This window comes from Camarhynchus parvulus, chromosome 25, assembly GCF_901933205.1.
Source record: "Camarhynchus parvulus chromosome 25, STF_HiC, whole genome shotgun sequence".
Taxonomy (NCBI): Eukaryota; Metazoa; Chordata; class Aves; order Passeriformes; family Thraupidae; genus Camarhynchus; species Camarhynchus parvulus.
This window is the reverse complement of record NC_044595.1, coordinates 2,411,887-2,433,452: the sequence shown is the minus strand read 5'-3', so window position 1 is coordinate 2,433,452 and position 21,566 is coordinate 2,411,887. Positions and strand designations below refer to the sequence as shown.

The 21,566-nt window shown below is 52.7% G+C and overlaps 1 protein-coding gene across 1 annotated transcript; it reads left to right on the top strand.

Moving 5' to 3' along the window:
• The first annotated feature begins 4,137 nt into the window (after positions 1–4,137).
• Positions 4,138–12,409, top strand: PRCC (proline rich mitotic checkpoint control factor). Its single transcript, XM_030965463.1, has 7 exons — positions 4,138–4,968; positions 6,954–7,001; positions 8,338–8,907; positions 9,995–10,090; positions 10,963–11,106; positions 11,400–11,465; positions 11,989–12,409. The coding sequence occupies exons 1-7, from the start codon at positions 4,519–4,521 to the stop codon at positions 12,073–12,075; spliced, it is 1,461 nt and encodes a 486-aa protein (XP_030821323.1). The 5' UTR covers positions 4,138–4,518; the 3' UTR covers positions 12,076–12,409.
• Positions 12,410–21,566: the final 9,157 nt, after the last annotated feature.

The following is a 21,566-nucleotide window of genomic DNA, read 5'->3' as shown; positions in this document are numbered from 1 at the left end:
TCCTCCTCCTCCTCTCCTCCTCCTCCTCCTCCCGCTGCCGGTGGATGCGCTCGGAGCTCGCGGCGCTGCCTGGGCGCGCACACGCACCGCCCGCCCACGGCGCCGTGCGCGCTCCCGGCACCCCAAAAATACCTAAAAATACCCCAAAATGTGCCCGCTGCGGGTGGCACCAACCGCGGTGTGTCACCAGGGGACGGGGAGGGACAGCAGGGCCACGGGCTCGGTGTGGAACCGGGGGGAGTTGGGTGTTGGAGCGGGCAGAATGGATGTAAAGCAGAGGGAAAGGGGGGGGTAAAGACATGGGAAAGGAGGGTGAAACAGCACAAAAATGGTGTAAATAATGTGTAAAGGAGTGCAAAATGATAATGGGAAAAACAGGTGTAAAACACTGTAAATAACCAGTGTGAAACAGCACAAAAATGGTGTAAATAATGTGTAAAGGAGTGCAAAATTATAATGGGAAAACAGGTGTAAAACAGTGTAAAACACTGGAAATAACCACAGTAAAACAGCACAAAAATTGGTGTAAAAAATGTGTAAAGCAGTGCAAAACTATAATGGGAAAACAGGTGTAAAACAGTGTAAAACACTGGAAATAACCACTTTAAAACAGCACAAAAATGGTGTCAATAATGTGTAAAACAGTGCAAAACTAAAATGGGAAAAATAGGTCTAAACCAGTGTAAAACACTGGAAATAACCAGTGTAAATAACCATTGTAAAACAGCACTAAAAATGGTGTAAAAAATATGTAAAACAGTGTGAAACTATAATGGGAAAAACAGGTGTAAAACAGTGTAAAACACTGTAAATAACCACAGTAAAACAGCACAAAAATGGTGTCAATAATGTGTAAAACAGTGCAAAACTAAAATGGGAAAAATAGGTCTAAACCAGTGTAAAACACTGGAAATAACCAGTGTAAATAACCATTGTAAAACAGCACAAAATGGTGTAAAAAATATGTAAAACAGTGTGAAACTATAATGGGAAAAACAGGTGTAAAACAGTGTAAAACACTGTAAATAACCACAGTAAAACAGCACAAAAATGGTGTCAATAATGTGTAAAGCAGTGCAAAACTGAAAGGTGAAAGGCAGGTGTAGAACAGTGCAAAACCAGTGTAAAACAGCACAAAAAATGGTGTAAAAGTATGTAAAACAGTGCAAAACTATAATGGGAAAAGCAGGTGTAAAACAGTGTAAAACACTGGAAATAACCAGTGTAAATAACCATTGTAAAACAGCACTAAAAATGGTGTAAAAATATATAAAACAGTGGAAAACTATAATGGGAAAAATAGGTGTAAAACACTGTAAATAACCAGTGTAAAACAGCAGCAAAATGGTGTAAAAAACATGTAAAACAGTGCAAAACTATAATGGGAAAAGCAGGTGTAAAACAGCGTAAAACACTGGAAATAACCAGCATAAAACAGCAGCAAAATGGTGCAAACTCCTGTAAAACCCTGCAAAATTGGCATAAAATGGTGTAAAACATTGCAAACTTGGCATAAAGATATGTAAAAACGTAAAACAGTGCAAAACTATAATGTGAAAACATGAAAAATAGGTGTAAAACAGTGCATAACCGGTATAAAACAGCACCAAAATGGTGTAAAAAACACATAAAACAGTGCAAAACTGGCATAAAATGGTGTCAAACAGTGTAAAATTGGCATAAAGATATATAAAACAGTGCAAAACTGTTTTTAAACCAATGCAAAACAGTGCAAAATCTATGTGAGACAGCACAAAACCAGTGTAAAGCTGTCAAATTTACTGTAAAAAACAACATACATGGTGAAAATGTGTAAAACAGTGCAAAATATGCAAAACCCAGCATAAAATGATGTGAACCCGGTGTAGCAGCATCCCTAAAATCCCAAATCCTGGCTGCAGCTGAATATGGGAGAGAAAAGGCTTTGAAAAGAGAGAAAATCAAGAATTTGGTGGCGCCGTTCACTCCTAGCAGAAAAATGAATTTTTCTTTAGAAACTGCAGAGCCTGGGCTGGAGCTGCTGGGATTGCTCAGGGCATCTGAAAATCTCTGGAAAATTTTTGGGAAATCTCTGGAAATTCTCCGGTGCCTGGGGAGGAGGTTTGGGCCCCAGCCAGCCTCAGTGTGGGGTTACAGGGTGACAAAGCCACCAGGGAATTAAATAAATTGTCACTTTAATATCAATAAATTGGATTAAATAAATTGTCACTTTAGTCTCAATAAATTGGAATTAAATAAATTGTCACTTTAATATCAATAAATTTGGATTAAATAAATTGTCACTTTAGCCTCAATAAATTGGGATTAAATAAATTGTCACTTTAGTCTCAATAAATTGGGATTAAATAAATTGTCACTTTAATATCAATAAATTGGATTAAATAAATTGTCACTTTAGTCCCAATAAATTGGGATTAAATAAATTGTCACTTTAGTCCCAAAAAATTGGGATTAAATAGTCACCTTCAGTACCAATAAATTGGGATTAAATAAATTGTCACCTTCAGTCCCAATAAATTGGGATTAAATAAATTGTCTCCTTCAGTCCAAATAAATTGGGATTAAATAAATTGTCACTTTAGTCCCAATAAATTGGGATTAAATAAATTGTCTCCTTCAGTCCCAATAAATTGGGATTAAATAGTCACCTTCAGTACCAATAAATTGGGATTAAATAAATTGTCTCCTTCAGTCCAAATAAATTGGGATTAAATAAATTGTCACTTCAGTCCCAATAAATTGGGATTAAATAAATTGTCACTTTAGTCCCCATTTCAGACCAAACCTGGGTGCTGCTGTCCCAGCCAAACCTGGGATTAAACCCAGATTAAATTTTGTAAAACCAGATCCTCCACCCTGCGGGGTTCCTGGGCTGGGCTCTTTTCTTTCCATCCCCTCGTGCTTTCCTTGGCTTAATTTCTCCCAACGAGCTGCAAATAACACAAATAAATAATCCACAGGGTCAGGGCTGACAGCAGGAGCCTCTTCTGGGGGTGAGAACAGAACCCAGGAATCTCCACCTGCTATGGAAAAATGGACAAAGGCCGAGGGAAATGAGGATTTGTGAAAAACGGCCAGTCACTTGTTTTTAAAATTTTAAAAGTTTAATAGTAAGAAAATGGTTATAAAAATAGTAATAAAATTAGACAATTGGACAATTAGGGTTAGGATAATATGAGACAATAAAAATAAAGAGTTTTAGGACGGTTCAGGTACCTTTTTTTGGGTAAAATAAGCCTGAAAAAGGACACGTGTTAACAGAGGATTAACTTTTAAAAGTTTATTGCGTTTCATCCATTTCATACATGATGTAAAAATTCTATTTAAACAAAGGATTTTGTTTGGTCAGTGTTAACTTGTTCTTCTTAATCCTGACAGTGTCTTTAGGGCTGAGCGAGGTAGGGAGTTAATTTTTTCTGATAAGGGAGCAATAATTTTTTTTTTTAAGATTTAGGTGTTTTGTGGCTGTTATTTTGATGTGAGCACTTTATTTTTCTCTTTAAAAATGTATCTTACATAGCATAGTTTCTATTTTAACATTATGTTATAACCTAAAACTCTATTTAACACACGACTTAAGCAAATTAATACAGCATAACTTTCTAACATAATCCATACAATATTCATTTTAATATACACATTTTTCACGTGGGGGACAACAGAACTCGCGTGTCCCAGCTCCTGGAATCCTCCCGTGCTCCCCAAGGCCTCCATGCCTATTTTTAAAGCTGTATTTTTAACACTCCTCAGGCCAGCAGGGGTGGGACGGGGCTGGATTTCACAGCGCTCCAAACCACGCAGGGTTCAGGGTACACTCCTCGTTTATCTCCGTTTTGCTTTCATTATTAGCATTATTAATTCAGCTTTTTCATTTATTACCTATGACAATTACTTGGTGCTGCTACTTCGCAGGAGCTCTGCTGGGTGTTGGGGACACGAATTCCAGCCTGGTTTATTGCTTTATTAAGGCCAGAACGAGCCAGAAGGAGGCCAAAGGCGTCAAACCAAAATTCAGCGAAGTGCCGGAGGGATAAACCAGCTCCTGGCCAGGCTTTTCCTGGGGCTGGCAGCACCGATCGTGCCCCGAACCGTGCCAGGAGGGGAGGATGGCAACGGGGAGAGCCCCGCAGAGCCCGGGCCTTGTCCCGGTCCCGCCGCGTGGCACCACAGACTACATTTCCCGTGGTGCCTCGCGGCGGGGCACACAGGGAGGCGGGCCCAGCGCTGCTCGCTGTGCACGCCGGGAGTTGTAGTCCTGCGCGGCTGCAGCGCGGGCAGCGGGGCGCTGCCGGCAGCCATTACCGGGAGCGCGGAGTCGCCGCTGTCGCCTTGCCTGGCTCCGCGGCCCCGCTGCCGCACGGGGAGGGGCCGCCATGGCGGCGTAGCCTCGCCCCCGCCCGCCCCTTCTTCCCCGCTGCGGGCGCTGAAGGCGCGGCGGCGGTGCGGCCTAGCGCGGAGGGTGGATCCCCGGCCTCGCGTAGCGGCTGCTGCCCGCCAAGGGCCGCCCTCCCCGGGGCCATGTCCCTCGTGGCCTACGCCAGCAGCGAGGAGGACAGCGATGCCGAGGAGCCTGCGGGCGAGGAGGAGGAAGCCGCCGACTCTCCTCCATCCGCGGCCGAGCAGCCCTCATCGCGGGGGCTTTTCGCCGCGCTGCCCCCGCCCAGAGCCCCCGCGGTACCCCCGGCCTTCCTCATGGGCCCCCCGCCCACCCTGAGCGGCTTCGGCAGCGTCCCGCCGGGCCAGGCCGGCACCGAGAGCCCCCCAGAGCCGGCTGCCAGCGGGGACGGGGCCGCGGAGCCCCCCCGGGCCAAGGGGCTCCTCCTGCCGCCCCCCAGGAACGCGGGCACCGCCGCCTCCCCCCTCAGCCCGCCCCCCGCTGCCTCCCCCGGGGCGGGTTTGGGCCTCCCCAAGCCAAAGAAGAGGACGGAGCCGGTGCGGATCGCGGCGCCCGAGCTGCACAAGGGGGATGTGAGTATGGAACGAACCCGAGCCCTTCCCTTCGGGGGTGAAACTTCCCCCCGGCGGGGCTCTTCCCTCGCTCTGTCACTCCAAGCTACCGGGCTCTATTGTTGTGTCATCCGCGGGGAGATTTGTCCTGGCTGCCTGCCCTAATGCTAAAGCGCTTTGCAGAATTAAACTGATATAGAAACCTTATTTATAATCAGAATGCAGCCAAACCCAGATTATCTGCACCCTTCTTATTCCTGGAGTTAACGAGCTGATGATGAGGAGCTGCAGGGCGTTGTAGCCCAAAACCATCTTTTGTTTCCTGTGCAGGTGATGGATTTTTCAGCCAGTTTATTGCTTATTTGTCTAAAGGCTTCAGACGACTTTCAAATTTTTTAGTGACCATTTACCTCTCATTTTGTGTTTTGTTTCTTTGGTTTTTTTTATAATTACTGTGCTTTGCAGGGCTTGTGAACCCAGACAAGGAGAGCAGGGGAAGGCAGGTTTCCATCTGGTTTTTAAGTCGGAATCTCTGCTGATGAAGTTTCATCCTCTCCCCACTGCTCATTTCCTCTGGGACAGCACTGTCAGAGAATCATGGAATGGTTTGGCTTGGAAGGGACCTTAATGCCCATCTTGCTCCACTCCCTTGCCATGGACAGGGCACCTTCCCCTATCCCAGGCTGCTCCAAGCCCTGTCCAGCCTGGCCTTGGACACTTCCAGTGATCCAGGGGCAGCCACAGCTTCTCTGGGCGCCCTGTGCCAGGGCCTGCCCACCTTGACAGAAGAATTTTTTCCTAATATCTTATCAAAACCAGCACCTGGAGTCCTGGAGTGGTTTGGGTTGGAAGAGACCCTTAAAACTCATCCCGTTCACAGTGCCCACAGGCAGGGACAGCTTCCACTAGGCCAGGCTGCCCCGTGTGGAGGTGATGGTTGTGTCGCTGCTTTTGGTGTGACAGGAGTGCCTGTGGCAGTGGGGAGAGCTGAACTGGGAGCTTGGGGTCGTTTCCATGGGCACAGGTGGATTTATAAACGGTGTCCATGGATAGATAGTGGCCTGGCAGCATTTGGGGGAGCCCAGATGAACTCAGTGCTGTGTCTGGGGGGGGTCATAGGAAACAAAACAAAAAGGGGTGAGGACACAGGTTCCCCATCCCTTCCTGCTCCCAATAAGCATCCCAGGATGGCAAATCCCAAAGCTCTGGAGGTTCAGCCTTTGGGACAGAGGGATGAGGGATATCCCAGTCCCTCCTTGCAGCAGTGTGCTGGGATTCCAGGCAGCTGGAATGAGCAGGGATCTGTTCCTGCCTCACCCCTCTCTGTGCTCTGCTGTGACCACACAATCTGCAGGTTCTCAGTGCTGAGCAGATGAATTTGGAAGGGGCAAAAAGTACCTTAAACTGGAGCTGGTGTGAGCAGTTCCCACTTGGGGTTCCTAGAGGTCCCTTGGCCTGTGGCTGACATCCTCAGATGTTCCCTGTTTCTCCTTAAAATCCCTCCCGTGGCTGTAATTCACCCCCTGGAGATGCTCCAGGGCAGCTGCAGTGTCTCCTCTCTCCCAAACCAACACGAGGCTTTACAGTCACTCCCAACTCTCTTTATTTATGCACATTCCTTGTCTTTCCCTGTTTATGGTTTATGATTTGGAGGCAAACTGGCACAAGCCCTCAATCCCTGCTGCCTCTTCCAAGTTCTTTGAGGAGCCATGAAATGATAAAAATACATTTTCTGCTACCAACCAGGCTTTCCACACAAGTTTTAACCAGATATTTAGCAATTTCAGCATGATTTGGAACAATTCTCTGTATCCCTGCAGTGAACTTTGCATCCTTTGTGTGGTTTGTGCTTCCCCTCCAGTAACTCTGTTGTTGTTTGTCCCTGATCTGTAGCTGTGCACCTGCAGTTCTTCCCTCCCTTTAGGTTTATTTTCCTGGGATTTATTAAAATAACTTTTTTAGTTTGGTGTCTCAAGTTGTGCTGAGCTTTGGTTTTTCTCTCTCAGTCAGATTCAGAGGAAGATGAACCAGCAAAGAAAAAAAATACTCTTCAGGTAAATAACAAGGGCACTTGGTTAAACAATTTTCATGGGGAAAAGTGTTTGATTCTCGGGCTTCCACTTGTGTAAATCATCCACTCTGATCACCTTGTGGCTTTAGGGATATTCCTAAAGTCCCATGGGTTTTCAAGTCCTTTTTATTGCCCCCCACAAATAAAACATTGAAATAAATACATTTTTTGCCTTTTTATTGCCCCCCAGGAATAAAGCATAAAAATATTGCCCTTGCTTTTACACTTTTCCTAAAACTCTCGGATTTTAAGAATTCCCACACTTCCTTTTGGGCACTTTCACCAATTTAAATCTTGGTGAAAGAGGCATTAATTTGAGAATTGGGCAGATATTTGCAACATTTCCCTTCAAAACCCCCCAGAATTTTCATGCAATGTATTCAGAGTGGCCAAGTGGTGAGAAACTCTCAAGAAGTGTAAGAATTGGGGAGATAATTGGCAGTAAGTCATGAAAAGTGAATAATCTCCCTCTTTTCTTGCTGGGATCCATTTGACCTCACTGATCACCTTGTGTAAATCATCCACTCTGATCACCTGGTGGCTTTAGGGATATTCCTAAAATCCTGTGGGCTTTCAAGTCCTTTTTTTTGAGCAATTTCACCAATTTAAATCTTGGTGAAAGAGACATTAATCTGAGAATTGGGCAGATGTTTGCAACATTCATTTCCCTTAAAACCCCCCCAGGCTTTTTATGCAGTGTATTCAGAGTGGCCAAGTGGTGAGAAACCCACAAGAAGTGTTAGAACTGGGGGGGGATAACTGTCAGGAAGTCATGAAAAGTGAATAATCTCCCTCTTTTCTTTCTGGGATCCATTTGTCCACACTGATCACCTCACTTTAGGGATATTCCTGTAATCCTGTGGGCTTTCAAGTCCTTTCTTTTGGGCACTTTCACCAATTTAAGTCTTGGTGAAAGAGGCAGTGTATTCAGAGTGACCAAGCAGTAAAAAACCCACAAGAAGTGTTGGAATTGAGGAGGATAACTGTCAGGAAGTCATGAAAAGTGAATAATCTCCCTTTTTTCTTGCTGGGATCCATTTGACCACACTGATCACCTTGTGTAAATCACCCACAGTGATCACCTTGTGTAAATTGTCCACACTGATCACCTTGGGCAGATATTTGAATTGGGCAGATCTTTGCAACATTTCCCTTCAAAACCCCCTGGCTTTTTATGCAGTGTATTCAGAGTGGCCAAGTGGTGAGAAACCCACAAGAAGTGTTAGAATTGAGGGGGATAACTGTCAGGAAGTCATGAAAAGTGAATAATCTCCCTCTTTTCTTTCTGGGATCCATTTGTCCTGCGTGGGCATCACCAGGGACGCAGCGAGGGTTCCGGCTTGTCCGCTCTGCTCCCTCAGCCCAAAAACACCCCAGTGAAAGAGACCAATCGCTTGCTCCTGCCCTACGCCTTCTCCAGGAAAGCAGGAGAAAACTCCTCTGACTCCAAGCCTGCCAAGACCCCGAGCTCTTCCTCCAAACCCAAAGCCGTGCCCAAGCCGGCCGTGCCCACCACCCCGTCCCCGTCGGCCATCAAGGCGGCGGCCAAGAGCGCGGCGCTGCAGGTAACCAAGCAGATCACCCAGGAGGAGGAGGACAGCGACGAGGAGCTGCAGCCAGAGAACTACTTCTCCTTGTCCGACAGGAGCGAGCCTGGCACCGTGGGCACCGAGCCCTACCTGTACCCGGGCTCGGAGGAGCCTCCTCCCGGCACGGAGCCGCAGCCCCAGTTCCAGGACGCGGCCGCTAACGCCCCGCTGGAGTTCAAGACAGGGGTGGGCTCCAGTGGAGTTCAGCACAGCTGGGCACCCAAACCCACTGAGGACTACAGCAGCCAGCCCTATGGGCAGTTCCCCTCTGCCTATGGAGAGCCTGGGGGTTACTACCAGGTGGGTTGGCTGGCCAGAGAGGAGGGGAGGGCTCTGAGCAGGTGGTTGAGTGGTTCCAGTTGGGTACTGGGTGCTGCTGCTGGGAGTGCAGCCTGTGTGAGGTGCCTGGGCAGGGAATGCAGCCTGTGTGAGGTACCTGGGCAGGGAATGCAGTCCTTGGGAGCTACCTGGGCAGGGAATTCAGCCTGTGTGGGATACTTGGGACATAGGGAAGGGAATGCAGTCCTTGGGAGCTACTTAAGACACAGGGCAGGGAATTCAGCCTGTGTGAGGTGCTTGGGGCACTGGGCAGGGAATGCAGCCTGTGTGAGGTGCCTGGGCAGGGAATTCAGCCTGTGTGGGATACCTGGGACACAGGGCAGGGAATCCAGCCTGTGTGAGCTACCTGGGCAGGGAATGCAACCTCTGTGAGGTACCTGGGGTTCAGGGCAGGGAATCCAGCCCAAGCTGTCTGGCACAGGGAGCCACAGCACTGGGCACAAGGGGATTCCTACAGCATGAGAGCTGCAGATGTTCTTTGCTGGACAGATGTTTAACAGCTGCACTCCTGTGAAAATGCCCTGCATGTGAGGGTGCAGAGTCAGGGCTCACTGGAGCTGGTGTCTGAGCTCTGGTTGTTTCTAATAATTCTAATGAATAGAATTCTAATAAATAAAATTCTAATAAATAGAATCCCAGGCCGTTTTGGGTTGGAAGGACCTTAAAGCCCATCCAGTCCCAGCCCCTGCCATGGGCAGGGACACCTTCCACTATCCCATGTTGCTCCAAGCCCTGTACAACCTGGTCTTGAGCACTTCAAGGGATGGGCCAGCCACAGCTTCTCTGGGCAACTTGTACCAGGACCTCACTGCAAGGAAAGAATTGGGAAGAATTCAGGGAAGAATTCCTTCCAATATCCCATCCATCCCTGCCCTCTGGCAGTGGGAGGCCATTCCCCTTGTCCTGTCCCTCCTTGTGAGAAGCCCTTCAGGGTGTTTGTTGCTTTGTCCCTCTGATGGAATCAGCCCACGGGGCAGTCTGTGCCTGGGTGCCACTCCAGGATTGTTCTCATGCCAAACTGGTTTCCATTTCCCTGTTTCCCTGCCAGGATTACTACAGCAGTGGGTACTACCCCGAGGTGGAACCAGCCCAGGCCTCACCACAGGAGAGCAGCACCGACTCCTCCTTCATCGACGACGAAGCGGTTGGCACCTGATTTTCTGTCCCCAAATTCTGTGGAATTTGGCTTTGAGCTCTGCCAGACCTCAGGAGCCTCTTGGCAGCCACACTCCTGCCCCCCAGCACAGCCTGGGTTTCCAGGGGCTTGGGCTGGGTGGTTTTTCTGGGGGGGATCTCTTGCTGTGTTGTGGGCACGTGTGGGCTCCTGCTCCAGCTGGGTCTGCAGGCCCATAAGTACAGAATAGAAGCAATTGCTGAGGTTGGAAAAGGCCTCCAAGACCATCACCCAGCACTGCCAAGGCCACCACTAAACCATGTCCCCAAGTGCCACATCCACCTGGCTTTTAAATCCTTCTGGAGGTGGGGACTTCACCACTGCACTGGGCAGCCTGTGCTAGGGCTGGACAACCCTCAGGGTGGAGGAATTTTCCCTACATCCAACCTCATCTAACCCTGGCACTACTTGAGGCCATTTTCTCTTGTCCTGTCCCTTGTTCCCTGGGAGCAGAGCTCGTTGGCTGTCCCCTCCTGTCAGGGACTTGTGCAGAGCCAGAATATTCCCCTGAGCTTCCCCTGGTGCTCCAGCCCCTTCCCCAGCTTTGTTTGCTTCTCTGGACATGCTCCAGCTCCTCAGTCTCTTGTCATGAAGGGCCCCAAACTGACCTTAGGATTGGAGATGCCAGAACAAGCATGGGCACTGCCTGGAAGCAGCAGCAAATGCTGCTTTCTGCGTAGGAAAATGAAATTATAACCTTCATGCTAAGTAGTTTTAGATACTCTGATCTACAGCACGCTGAAAATCTCCAAAAGATCAAAACCCCAGCTGGAAAATTGTTTGCTGTGCCTGGTGTCAGGTCAGTGCTGGGTGTAATTGCAGCTCTTCTGTTCTTCCTTCAGTTCAAGCGTCTGCAGGGCAAGAGGAATCGTGGGAGGGAGGAGATCAACTTTGTGGACATCAAAGGTGACGACCAGCTGAGCGGGGCCCAGCAGTGGCTGACCAAATCCTTGACGGAGGAGAAGACCATGAAGTCATTCAGCAAGGTGGGTGGAGGGTGAGGGCTGTGCTTGGGGCCTCAGCTCAGTGCCCAAATCCAGCTGGAGCTGTGCTGGGTGCTGGGCGCTCACCAGGGAGGGTAAATAATGACATGTGAGAGCAGAGTTCCTCAGAACACAGCGTGTGCGTGGGGAGGGCCAGCCAGGAAGTGCTGCAGCCCCAGGAATCTGCAGTTTAATGAACAACAAATGCTTGGGATGGCTCTGTGCAGGCCCTGGTCTTGGTTTGCTGTCCAAGCACCTCTCCAGGCTGAACAATTCACCTCTGTCTGCTTTTCCAGAAAAAGGGAGATCAGCCCACAGGACAGCAGAGGAGAAAACACCAGATCACATACCTGATCCACCAGGTGAGTGGCCTCCCTGTGGTGTGTGAGCTGATCCAGCAGAACTGCAGGGCAGCACAAGGCTGGGGTGCCAGGGCCTGGCCCTGAGAACCCCCTGGTGAGACCCAGTGTGGCCAGAATGAGTCCTGGCCCTGAGGGGCTCCCAGTCCTGAGCTTTCAGCTTTGCTTTGCCCTTCCTGCACGTTCTGAGGCCCTGGGATCCTGTCCTGGATTCTGCCCCGGGCTTGGCTGCTGAGCCCATCCCCACGAGAAGCTGCTTTTCAGCATCAATGAAATGCCTGTGCATCCCAATTAATCCAGGCCCGTGTCAGGATGATTGTGCAAAGCCCTGTCCCCACGAGAAGCTGCTTTTCAGCATCAATGAAATGCCTGTGCATCCCAATTAATCCAGGCCTGTGTCAGGATGATTGTGCAAAGCCCTGTAACAAGGCTTCTGGCTGAAGGGCTCCCTAATCCACATGAGGCAGGAATGCTGCTGAGTCACTGAAACACACAGGGTTTAACAGCATCCTCTCCATCTCTGCAGGCCAAGGAGAGGGAGCTGGAACTGAAAAACACATGGTCTGAAAACAAGCTCAGCAGAAGGCAGACTCAAGCCAAGTATGGATTCTGACACATCTGTCCTGCTTTTTGGCTGCTGTGTCCGGTGTCTGCTGGGCTCCTGGAGATCAGCCAGGCCCCAGCATGGGGCTGGGAGGACACTGCACTCCCTGGCCTGGCAGGAAGAAGGGGCATTGCAAGCAGGTCCTGAAACTCCAGCTGTAATCCTTCCCCTCCCTCCTTGTAAACGTGGAAGGTTCTCACCGGCCAAGGACGGTCCCAAGGCACCACGGGGAACGTGCTGGGTGTGAGGCTGCAGCTCCTGTCCTCAGGGAACAGGCTGGGCCTCCTGACCCTTCAGCAGAGGCTCAATAAACTCCCAGTTCCCACTTTGCTCCTCTCTTGGACTTGCTGTGCATTGAGAATGTCGTTTTCCTTTCTAAAACGCGGTGAGTTCCAAGAGCAAGCCTGGCTTTGGAATTTTTATTTTGGTCCTTACCTTTTAAGATGTCCTCACAGCTGTTTTCTCGTGCCTGGGCTGCTCCAGCACTCCTCTCATGTCAAGAATTTTGAATAATTTTGATATCTTGGTTTTTAATTGGGTGTTTTTGCTCTGGGCTCCGCAGGCTGAGCTGTGCTGAGGGGACACCCCCGTGCAGGTCAGAGCCTGTGCCAGGGGAAGCACCACACGTGGAGGGGAGGTTCCTCCTGCCTGGCACACTCAGGGCTTTGGGTTACCCTGAGCCACGTGTGCATGTATATTGTCCTTCCTTTTTCCTCCTCTTTCCTTCTCTCCCAGCCCAAGGCCTCCTGTCCTGCCCCAAGCTGTTCTCAGACTCATCAAAGTGAATGTCCCACGTGTGGCTGCCTGGGACTGAGCCCTGCACTTTCCTCTGGGCAGACACAGAGGACAGCTGCCAACTGTAATTCTTTTTTTCCCAGCTTGTTTGTATCAATTCTGTTTCAATTAAGTGTTGACTTTACCCTCCTGGCTGGGAAGAGGAGACTGCCCAGCCCTAATTTCTTCAAATCAAACCTTTTTGTTTTTTATTTAAGGAATTCTGTCAAGGTGATGCGACTGCAAATTCTGTGCAGCTCTGCTGGCCCAATCCATGGATCCAAATCTGTGGCATCACTTTGTTGTTCACCAAAGCATGTGATGCTGAAGGGAGCAGAGAGCTGGCCTGGTTATTTAACTTATATTCCCACCAATCTGGGTTTTATTTGGCTCAAATGGCCAATGTTTGTTATTCTGGTAAGAAGAACTCCCAAGAGGTGGTTTTTCTCCCATGTTACCTCTTAAAAACAGGCAAACCCCCATGACTGAAGTATTTTCTTAGAATATTTTAAACTAATCTCATTTTTAGTTTAGCTCCCTGTATGTTTAGTACTTTGCAGAGCCTGTTTTGAGTATTTGAATGATCAGAATAAAGTTACTGCTGAGTAATTTATTCATATCTTGTATGTACAGTGAAATCCTCCCAGAAGAGATTTGCTGAAGGAACATATTTCTAAATGAGCCCACCCAGCTCTGTTTCCATCACCAGGGGCTCACATCCTCATCCAGGTATCCTCTTGGCCTGGGGATTTTGCAGTGTGGGGGCTGGAACTGCCACGTTCCCCTTTCCATTTCTCATTGGGGTTATGGCTTGGGTTTAGCACCAAGGGAAGTTCCAAGGGCTCCTGTTCCACTTTCAGCCCTCTAAGAGCAACAAAATTCAGCTTTGTGAAAGGTCAGAAGTGAATTCTTCCAGAGATAAAACAGCTGCAGTCCCCCAACCCTCCTTTTCCCTCCAAGCCAGGGCTTTGGCCATCCTGGCTCCCTGCTCCTGGGGGCACCACTGGCACTGCCCAGCTCCACTGTGCCTCACCAGGGTTTGTGCCCTACAGGACAGCCCTGGGACAGTGGTGTCACCCCAAATTTTGTGGCTGAGGAAGCAGGCAGGGCTTGGGCAGGTTCAGAGTAGGATCACTCCAGTTTCTGGCCAATTTAATATCCAAGTGCATGCACCAACTGTGCCAAACTCATCCCTGGTTTTCCTGTAGCCTTTTTCCCAGTTTCTGGCCAATTTAATATCCAAGTGCATGCACCAACTGTGCCAAGCTCATCCCTGGTTTTCCTGTAACAGCCTTTCCCCCTCATTTTATTACCAGAAGTCTCTTGGAATGTGTTCCTGGGTTCCCCCTGTGCTGTCCAGCAGGGTTGGGAAGCTGGAGGAGCAGGTTGGCACTGCCAGCTGGGGCCAACAGCAGCCTTGGAGCTCCTGCCAGGGCCAAGGGCTTCCTGCAGGGAGGTGGAGGCTGAGGTTGCTCCTGCCTCACCAGGTGCTGTGCAGGTGATTTAGGAGCAGTCCCCAGGCAGCTGCTCGTACACGTTCTCAGCCTGCAGGTCCCTGCGTGTGCTGCTGCTGTACACGGGGTCATCCAGCTCCAGCTCAGGGCTCAGGACAACCTGGGGGATTGCCAGGGACAGGGAATTGAGAGCCAGGAAACAGCACAGGGTTGGTCTTTCACCCCCCCAGCCCTTGGCTTTGGGACAGGGACCCAGGTTTTGTAAGGAGCTGTGTAAGAATCCACATCTCTGGAGTGACAGGATAAGGGGGAGTGGATTCCTGCTGCCAGGGATGGATGGGATATTGGGAAGGAGTTCTTCCCAGTGCCAGGGGGCAGGGATGGATGGGATATTTGGGAAGGAATTCTTCCCACTGTCAGAGATAGGTGGGATATTTGCAAGGAATTCTTCCCAGTGCCAGGGGGCAGGGATGGATGGGATATTGGAAAGGAATTCTTCCCACTGCAGAGGGAAGGGTTAGATGGGATATTGGGAAGGAATGGCCTCCCACTGCCAGAGATAGCTGGGATATTGGGAAGGAATTCTTCCCACTGTCAGAGATAGGTGGGGTATTGGGGAGGAATTCTTCCCTGTGAGGGTGGGGAGGGCCTGGCACAGGTTGCCCAGAGAAGCTGTGGTTGCCCCATCCCTGGAAGTGTCCAAGGCCAGCTTGGACAGGGCTTGGAGCATCGTGGAAGGTGTCCCTGCCCCTGGCAGAGGGTAGAATAGGATGGGCTTCTTTCCAACCCGAACCATTCCAGGTTCCCTGTGCTCCTGGTGTGGAGCAAACCCCGATCCCCCAGACTCCAGGAGCCTCCACTCGTGCTGGGGCTGAGCTCTGGAGCCAGCACCTGCCTTGGGGACCCACCCACCTGTGTGCCCGTGCCGGGAGCTCCTGTGTCCGCCCTGTCCGTGGTGCTGGGAGCCGCCGAGCGCTGCCTCCTCCAGCCGTCCTGGCTGGAAACGCTGCGGAACAGCCGGCGGTGGGGCCGGGCTTTGGGGGGCAGCGTGGAGAAGGCGTTTTGGGGGGCTCTGGGGAGCCGGGCAGGCACATCCTGCCCAGCCAGGGCCACCTCGGAGTAGATGTTCTCCTCGGGGCTGCCCCGGGGGCTCCAGCCGCGGGCCATGGCGTAGAAGGGGATGGGCTCCTCGGGGAGGGGTCCCTCGGGGGTGGGGGGTCCCCCTGGGATGGGTTCGGGGGGGCTGGGGTCGATCTCCTCGCGGGGCTCGGCGTAGACGTGGAAGCACATGAGCTGCTGGTACTTGGCCTCCGGGGGCTCGGGGCGGGCGGATTCCTTGTGCACCTGGGCGTAGGGAGCCTCGGGGGCTGCCGCGCTGCTGGAGGGGCTCTGCAGCCCCCGAGCCGCGCCCCGGGAGCTGCTCCTGGCGGGGAGAGACGGCGGAGCCTGGGGGGGAGATGGGACAGGGCGGAGGTGAGGGTGGGAGTGGGTGTCACTGCATCCACGCCATCTATCCTGTCCTTGGGCAGTGCCTCCATCCCCCCTGCCCCGTTATCTCACGCCGTTATCACAGGTGAGGGTGGCAGTGGGTGTCACTGCATCCCCAGTCCCAGGCTCTCCTTGGGCAGTGCCTCCATCCCCCCTGTTATCTCCTTGGAGGGGGTGAGGGTGGGGGTGGGTGTCACTGCATCCCCCTGCCCTATCCTGCCCACTGGCTGTATTCCACAGTCTGAGAAAATCCTCCAGATGGCTGCAGGTGTTGTGTTCTGATTTCAGGGTTTAGCCCAGAACCTCGGGTCTCTCCCCTGATAATTCCCTCCCAGGTGTGTCAGTCACCTCTCCTTTCCCCTCCCAGCGCTGTCTGTCAGACCTGGAATTCCAGAAGGAATCGAGTGATTGGCAGGTTCAAACCCCTGGGGGGACATTGGGCCATCCAGGTGTCCTTTGTCCCTTGTCCCTCCCCTCCTGTACCTGGTTGGTGGCTCCCTGCCCCTTCCCTGCCCTCTCCCCGGGGTTCAAAGGAACAGCAACCACGGGCTCAGGGAGTTCTGTTGGAGCTGGTGCTGCATTCAGAGGCCTGTGGGCCAGAATAAAGCTCTGGATCCAAACCCTCCATCAGAACCGACTCCTTTCCTTCACCATGGCCTTAAAGCTTCCCTGTCAGAGATAAACCCGAGGAGCACCAGAGCTCCTGCAAGCCTGGATTTGCCTCCACATGCCCAACTGCGGCTCCCAGACAGCCAAAAGTGTCTCTGGAGTGAAACACCACAGTTGCCACTGTTTGGTTCAGCAGCAAGGGCCACACAAGGTCAGGCACATCCCATCTGGTTATGTTGGTAAATATTCCAATGTGCAGGGGCTCTCAGTGGCTCTCAGGGGCTCTTGGGAGCTCTCGGGGGCTCTCAGGAGCTCTCAGAAACTCTCAGAGGCTCTCAGGATCTCTTGGGGGCTCTCAGGAGCTCTTGGGGGCTCTCAGGATCTCTTGGGGGCTCTCAGGGGGGCTCTTGAGGACTCTTGGGGGCTCTCAGGATCTCTTGAGGGCTCTTGGGGGCTCTCAGGATCTCTTGGGGGCTCTCAGGGGCTCTTGAGGGGCTCTTGGGGGCTCTCAGGAGCTCTTGGGGGCTCTCAGGGACTCTCAGAGGCTCTCAGGGTCTCTCGGAGGCTCTTGGGGTCCCTCAGTGGCTCTCAGGATCTCTCAGGAGCTCTCAGGGGCTCTCAGAGGCTCTCGGGGCTCTTGGGATCAGCACTCACCCGTGTGCAGGGCAGGGGCATGGTGAGGAACTCTTGGTACGGGCTCACCGGGGCCGTGCTGTGGTGCTGCAGCAGCTGGGCCAGCTCGGCGTGGGCGCTGCGCTCGCCCAGGATCACATAGCGCCCGTCCGGCTGCTGGTCCAGGACAAAGTGCCGGCAGCGATCCCTGCCCCTGGTGGGACATGGCATGGCATGGCATGGAACGGCACAGCATGGCACGGAATGGCACGGAATGGCACAGCAGGGCATGGCATGGGCACAGCCATCAGGAGGGGACAGAGCACAGCATGGCATGACACAGCACAGCATGGCATGGCCACAGCTGCCAGGAGGGGACAGAGTTGGCATGGCACGACACGGGCACAGAGGCAGGGAGGGAACAGAGCATGGCATGGCATGGCACAGCATGGCATGCATGGCATGGCATGGCACGGCATGGCGCAGCACAGCATGGGCACAGCATGGGCACAGCAGGGCATGGCACAGAATGCCATGGCACGGCACAGCACAGCATGGGCACAGCGGCAGGGAGGGCCCTGAGCCGGCCGGCCCCTCCTCAGCCCGGGCTGTAGGTTTCCCTCACCTGTAGGACAGCACGAAGCCCACGGTGCTCTCGCTGAAGCGCACCAGGAAGCAGCCCAGGGGCTGGTCCTGCAGCAGCTCCTCTGCCTCCCTGCGGGAAGGACCCTGAGCTGTCCAACCTCATCCCTTCCATCCAACCTCACCCCCTCCATCCAACCTCACCCCCTCCATCCAACCTCATCCCTTCCATCCAACCTCAACCCCTCCATCCAACCTCACCCCCTCCATCCAACCTCATCCCCTCCATCCAACCTCACCCCCTCCATCCAACCTCATCCCTTCCATCCAACCTCATCCCCTCCATCCAACCTCACCCCCTCCATCCAACCTCACCCCCTCCATCCAACCTCATCCCCTCCATCCAACCTCATCCCTTCCATCCAACCTCATCCCTTCCATCCAACCTCAACCCCTCCATCCAACCTCATCCCCTCCATCCAACCTCATCCCCTCCCTGTGGTCCATGTCTAGCTCCCTGTCTGGGAGCCCAGGGAGGGGACACCGGGCTGAACCCATCCCCTGCTCCCCACCCTGCCCTCCCTGGCTCACCTGCGGCTGATGAAGCCGTGGAACCACGAGGGCAGCTCCCCCTCGGGCCCCAACCTCTGCGCCTGAGTCTGCTCGAACCACAGCCTGGTGCGGGCACGCAGTGCCACCCGCTCCTCATCCTCGGGCAGGGACGGGGATGCTGGGGCTGGCCAGAAACCTGGGGGGACCTGAGTGGACAGGGACAGCACCGGGAGCTCAGGGGAGGACATACAGCAAGGACGTTCAGCTCCCACTGTGTCAGGAGCCAGGGCATCCCTCTGGCTGTCCTGAGCAGCCCAGACCCCTGCCAGGGGGATCAGGGACCCTGGCACAGAGCCCAAAATGCCCCTGTGGTTTTGATCATGACCCATGGAGCAAATTACCAACCTGGTATGAAGGTCAGCAAGCCACAACAGTTTAAGTAGAATGATAGTGAAGTTATCACGGGGTGGAAAAGTAGATTTTAGGGTTTTTGTATGGGGGTTCAGGAGGCAAGGTGGGGGTTCCTAGGCTTTATTGTCTGAGCCCGCCACATATTCACAGCAAGAATAAACGTTGATACTCGAGCATACCTCACGTCCACTATAATCATTGCTATTCCAGCCGGCATCAAAGTGTTCAGCCAATTAGCCACACTCCACGGAGGTGCAATCAAATGAGACCCCCCAATACTATGAGCCCTAGGATTCATCTTCCTATTCACCATCGGAGGACTAACAGGAACTGTCCTTGCAAACTCCTCACTAGACACTGCCCTACACGACACTTACTACATGGTAGCCCACTTCCACTGTAGGAGCAGTATTTGCAATCCTGGCAGGCTTTACCCACTGATTCCCCCTATTCACTGGATACACTCTCCACTCAACATGAGCTAAGGCACACTTCGGTGTAATGCTCGTAAGCGTACCTGGTGCCATGCCTGCTGTGCCCAGTCCTACTCTGCCGTGTCTGCTGTCCCCATGTCCTGCCCTGCTGTGTCTGCTGTCCCCATGTCCTGCCCTGCCATGGCTGCTGTCCCCATGTCCTACCTTGCTGTGTCTGCTGTCCCCATGTCCTACCCTGCCATGGCTGCTGTCCCCATGTCCTACCGTTGAAGATTGCATGCAAGATGTTTTCCATTACCATCTGTATGGCTGATTACCTTGTCAAGTGGGCAGTTTGCCTTATCTCTCTGAGTGACCACATTCACACCTCCCTCGGGAGGGGACCTCTGCTGATAACAGACTATTGAATGTCACTGCATGACTGATAAGAACTGTAACATCCCATTGTGAGTCACTGCATGACTGATAAGAACTATAACATCCCATTGTGAGATGCTCCGCCCAGAGGGAGGAGCCAAGCACTGCTACCCCCGATATAGTCTGAGATTCTGGAACACCAGCACAGCTTTTCTCCATGAGATTCCCCAGAGGAACAGCAGCTGCCTCTTCCTCCACTGGATCTTCAGAGGAAGACTACGTCCTTCTCTACAGATCCCCCTCGCTCCAACAGAACCACACCTGGTACTTCAGAGGACTGCAGCCACAATTCCAATGGGACTGCCACCAACACTCTGACCAACAGGGTGTCAGGTTGGGTTCTGACTCTGTCAGTGTTGTTCTAGTGGACTGCATTGTTTATTTTATTCTTTTTATTTCTTCCCTATTAAAGAACTGTTATTTCCTGCTCCCATATCTTTGCCTGAGAGCCCTTTAATTTAAAATTATAGCAATTTGGAGGGGTGGGGAGGGTTTACATTCTCCATTTCAGGGGAGGCTCCTGCCTTCCTTAGCAGACTCCTGTCTTTCCAAACCAAGACACCTACCCTGCCGTGTCTGCTGTCCCCATGTCCTCCCCTGCCGTGTCTGCTGAGCCGTCCTGGGGGCTGCTCTGAAGCCCCCTGGGGCTGGCTGGGGGTGCTGGTGGATCCTGCCTTGGCTCTGGCTGTGCTGTCCTCACCGAGGGGCTTGAAGGTGCTGAAGAGGGGCCGCTCGTCATCCATGGAGTGCCCTGTGCCAGGGAGAGGGGAGGAAAAGGCTCAGGGCAGGGGGGTCTCCTTTGGGGAGCTCACTCCAAGACACCCCCACAGGCCCTGCTGTCACCATCACCTTCACCTTGTGCTCCCCAAGCTCAGGCTCAGCACCCTGATCCTCCCCAGGCCGTGTGATGCGGGGGGACAGTGACCTTGGCACCCCAGAGGAGAAGGGGGGACAGTGGAGGAGCTCAGGAGGGAGCACGTGAATCCTCCAGCCCCTCTGAAGTCCTCAGTGTGTCAGCTCAGCCCTGGGAAGGGGAGGGAGAGGCTGAGCAGCTCCAGAGGGACCTTGAGCTTGACCCTGAGCTGCCAACACCCAGCAAAACAACGTTAATGCCCAGCAGAGGCTTGAGGGGGTGGAAGATGCTGGGGCTGCTTGGATCTGGGAGGCAAAGCTGAGTCAGAGGAGTGGGTTGAGGCTTGTCTGAGAGCGAGGGGACCCAGCCACATTTTCTGAGATCAAGGGGACCCAGCCACCTTTTCTGAGAGCGAGGGGACCCAGCCACATTTTCTGACAGTGAGGGGACCCATAAACCTTTTCAAGGGGACCCAGCCACCTCGTCTGAGATCAAGGGGATCCAGCCACCTTTTCAAGGGGACCCAGCCACATTTTCTGAGAGAAATTGGGATCCAGCCACCTTTTCAAGGGGACACAGCCGCCTTTTCAAGGCAATCCAGCAAAGGCACCCCAGCTCCACCTTTAACCCACAGCAGTGCCCAGCCTGGCCCTGCACCCCTGCAGGCAGGGGAAGGTCAGGAAGGTGTTGACAAAGAGAAACAAAACACCCCAAACTGCACTAACCCAGCTCGGGGGGTGCTGGGAAGGAGAATTGGAGTCAGGTCCTGCCCAGGTCAGGTTGTTGGGGACAATGCCACTGTCCCCAGCTCTCTGTGCATCCCCCAGGGGTGCTGGGCAGGGGTGGGGGGCTCAGCCCTGCGCCCCCAGCAGCTTTGGTGGGGCAGCTGGGGGGGATTTGCTCCCTGGGGCAGGATGTGCCTCTGGAACCCTGCAGTGCTGAGGTGGGAACGAGTCAGATCAGCCCTGAGACGGGCTGGAAGCTTTGCTCTGTGCGACAGTTTCGGGCTGAACTTCCCCCTTTGGAGAGGGTAAGATCTGGCAGGAAGGGCTGGCATGGGCAGGGGACCCCAATCCCTCTCTTTTCACCCCATTAATGTGCCTTTTGTCCTGCCTTTGGGCAGGGGGACATCCCCGAACCTCCTGTACGGTGTCCCCTGCTCAGGGTTCACTCCTTGGCCTTGCTGCAAACCCAACCCCAGCCCCCAAACCCAACCCCAGCCCCCAGCCCAAGCTCCTACCTCTGCTGGGTGTCCGTGGCTGGTGATACAGGGGCAGGGGACAGGCAGGGGACAGGCAGGGGACAGGCAGGGGA